This window comes from Penaeus vannamei, chromosome 26 (assembly GCF_042767895.1).
Source record: "Penaeus vannamei isolate JL-2024 chromosome 26, ASM4276789v1, whole genome shotgun sequence".
In the NCBI taxonomy this organism is placed as follows: domain Eukaryota; kingdom Metazoa; phylum Arthropoda; class Malacostraca; order Decapoda; family Penaeidae; genus Penaeus; species Penaeus vannamei.
Window position 1 is genome coordinate 8,446,675 of NC_091574.1, and position 2,500 is coordinate 8,449,174.

Genomic DNA, 2,500 nt, shown 5'->3' on the forward strand with positions numbered 1-2,500 from the left:
ATGTTTGGTTTCAAATGCCAAAAATTATGTTTGACTACTGTCCTCTTGGTCCCGGTGTCAGTGTACCTAGTTATCGACTGCTTTCTGGTACACATTATCTTCTTGTTCTTTTCTAAATTATCTTTTGTCCATTCTATATTCGCTTCCACTTCATTTATTTGCTAATTCTGTACCGTCTTACCAGCTTTGCACCTCTTTCCATTTTCCTCTCTCGTCTTCGCGTCTCAGCTGATTCGATATTAGTCCGAAACTTCTCCCGATGCCGTGGGAGGAGCACCCAGCTGACCTCACATGTGCCAGGTCGAGCTGTCGAATCCCCCGAATATCTCTGTCCGGCCATACTCTTCATGTCATACTTATATATATACGGACGACCCCATATCCCTCTACAAAAATCCACATGCGAGCGCGCCCAAAGTATATATATATATGTATATATATATATATATATATATATATATATATATATATATATATGTGTGTGTGTGTGTGTGTGTGTGTGTGTGTGTGTGTGTGTGTGTGTGTGTGTGTGTGTGTGTGTGTGTGTGTGTGTGTGTGTGCGTGTGTGTGTGCGTGTGCGTGTGTATGTATGCGAAAACAAACATGAACGGAGAGAGCATGCGACAACAGCCCGGCAACAGAGGCGAACGAAATAGCCGGCAAAGGAGACAGTTCGACAGGGGATAAAAGAGACGCGGGCGGCGCCGGAGGCAGTCGAAGGGCAGTCTCGAAGAGGAGCGCACGCAATGAAGCTCTCCTGGTGCTTGGCGCTGCTCGCGGCCCTCGCCGTGCCTTCCACGGGCTTGGATGTCTTCAGGAACTACAAGTCTCTCAGTAAGTCGCTTTGATGCGAGTCGAGGGGAATTCGTGTTTGCTGGAGAGGATGTCTAGGGAGAATTGATAAAGAGGGAGAGGGAGGACAAAGGGGAATGAAAAGAAGATGGAGAGCAGTGACGTCGACCGCCTTTGAAGGTACAATGTTCATATCTGAATCAAAACCGGAATAGATGGACAGATTTCATTCATCTCTTTTTCATCTCACAGTAGCCACGCCCCTTTTATTAGCGCCGTCGACAGATAACATGTACCGCACGTCGGCACTCCCCTGGAATAGTACAACAACAATACGAGAAGTAGGAGAGGCCGTAGTTTAAAAATGAGAGCAATTGTGAACAGGGGCCTTGAAAATAATTTATAATTATTTTAACTCATCACTCAGTTTCACAAAAGCAACAAAATCAGTTAAAAATCAATGCTTCTGAGATCTAGAATCAAGTATGACTTCCAAGATGAAACATTGTCATGATTGTAATGGCCTAGTTACAAGTTAATTTTTATTACTTCTTATCGAACATGATACAGCTTTGCCAGGTAGCTCACTCCCTATGTTTCAAAAGAGATTAGCAATATGATTAAACCCGATCACAGGTACTAGTATTAATGCAATCAGTGATATGAAAACTGTGTTTGTGTTTGATGAAAACTGTAAAATGGAGAAAAAACACTGTTACTCAAATGAAGTCAAATAATATTAGTTGATGATCACGACACAGCCCTGCCAGCTGTACGAGTGCATCTCAAGAGGCGGAGGGGCCTCCTATATATCCAGATTGAACGCTCTGTACTTTGTTGTTTCCTTGGTTATTGATAAGTAAGAATTGAAGCCAGACAATATTTTGAGTGAAGCTGTTTATGATGCGCCTGCAGAGCATATCAACGCGAGAGAAGGGTCTGCAAACCCTAGTACTTGTAAGGGCGTCTTCCACGGCTTATATGACCGTTCCTTTCCTCCACTGTGACTTGGATACAGACTTACTCCTTTCTGACTAATACGACTAACAGTCCTCTAAGCATGGCATCTCTCTCTCTTCTCTGTGTCTACGTAGGTTTGCCGTTTTTAACTTGGCGTGATCAACTATTCTCTGTATCCCTTTCCTTGTTTGCCATTTATCTGAGGGTTTCTACCTTCTTCCAGGTCGTTACTGCCCGGCGCCCTTCTTCAATGTGGGGCCAGAGTGCTTCTACGTGAACAGAGCCCCGAAGAGCTGGCACCAGGCAAGGGCCGCCTGCCAGAGGATGGGCGGCGACCTCGCCGAACCCACCCACACGTACGTGCTCTTGGAGGCCCTTCGAGACAGCCATGGTAAGGCCATCTCGTTTCTGAAGCGATGAAGCTGATGAAAACATTGGCAAAATTAATGAACAACTACGCATTTAAATGAACAAACAGTATAAAGAAGGCAGATCCAACACACGTCCCCATGCTGTTCACAGACTCCTGGGAGGATAAATGGTTCTGGACTGGAGGAGAGATCTTCAACCGGGGCGGCGACAGCTCCCAGTGGACTTGGTTTTCCGGACGACCCGTAACCGAATGGTCAGAGAACCAGCCACAAGCACGTGATGGAGAAGACTGCCTGATGATGGGGCTGGACGAAGACCCTCCGATGTACGATTACTTCTGCGCTGAAGATTACCACTCCATCTGCGAGCTCGACGA

The 2,500-nt window shown here is 45.9% G+C and overlaps 1 protein-coding gene across 1 annotated transcript in view; it reads left to right on the forward strand.

Moving 5' to 3' along the window:
* Nucleotides 1-675: 675 nt before the first annotated feature.
* The window catches only part of LOC113805652 (CD209 antigen-like protein E), a 1,971-nt gene continuing 146 nt past the window's right edge, over nt 676-2,500 (forward strand). The window contains exons 1-3 of the mRNA XM_027356708.2: nt 676-834; nt 1,976-2,143; nt 2,275-2,500. The exon at nt 2,275-2,500 is cut by the window's right edge and continues 146 nt beyond it. Coding sequence (XP_027212509.1) covers nt 747-834; nt 1,976-2,143; nt 2,275-2,500 — 482 coding nt within the window. The 5' untranslated portion in view covers nt 676-746. The remainder of the gene's footprint in view (nt 835-1,975; nt 2,144-2,274) is intronic.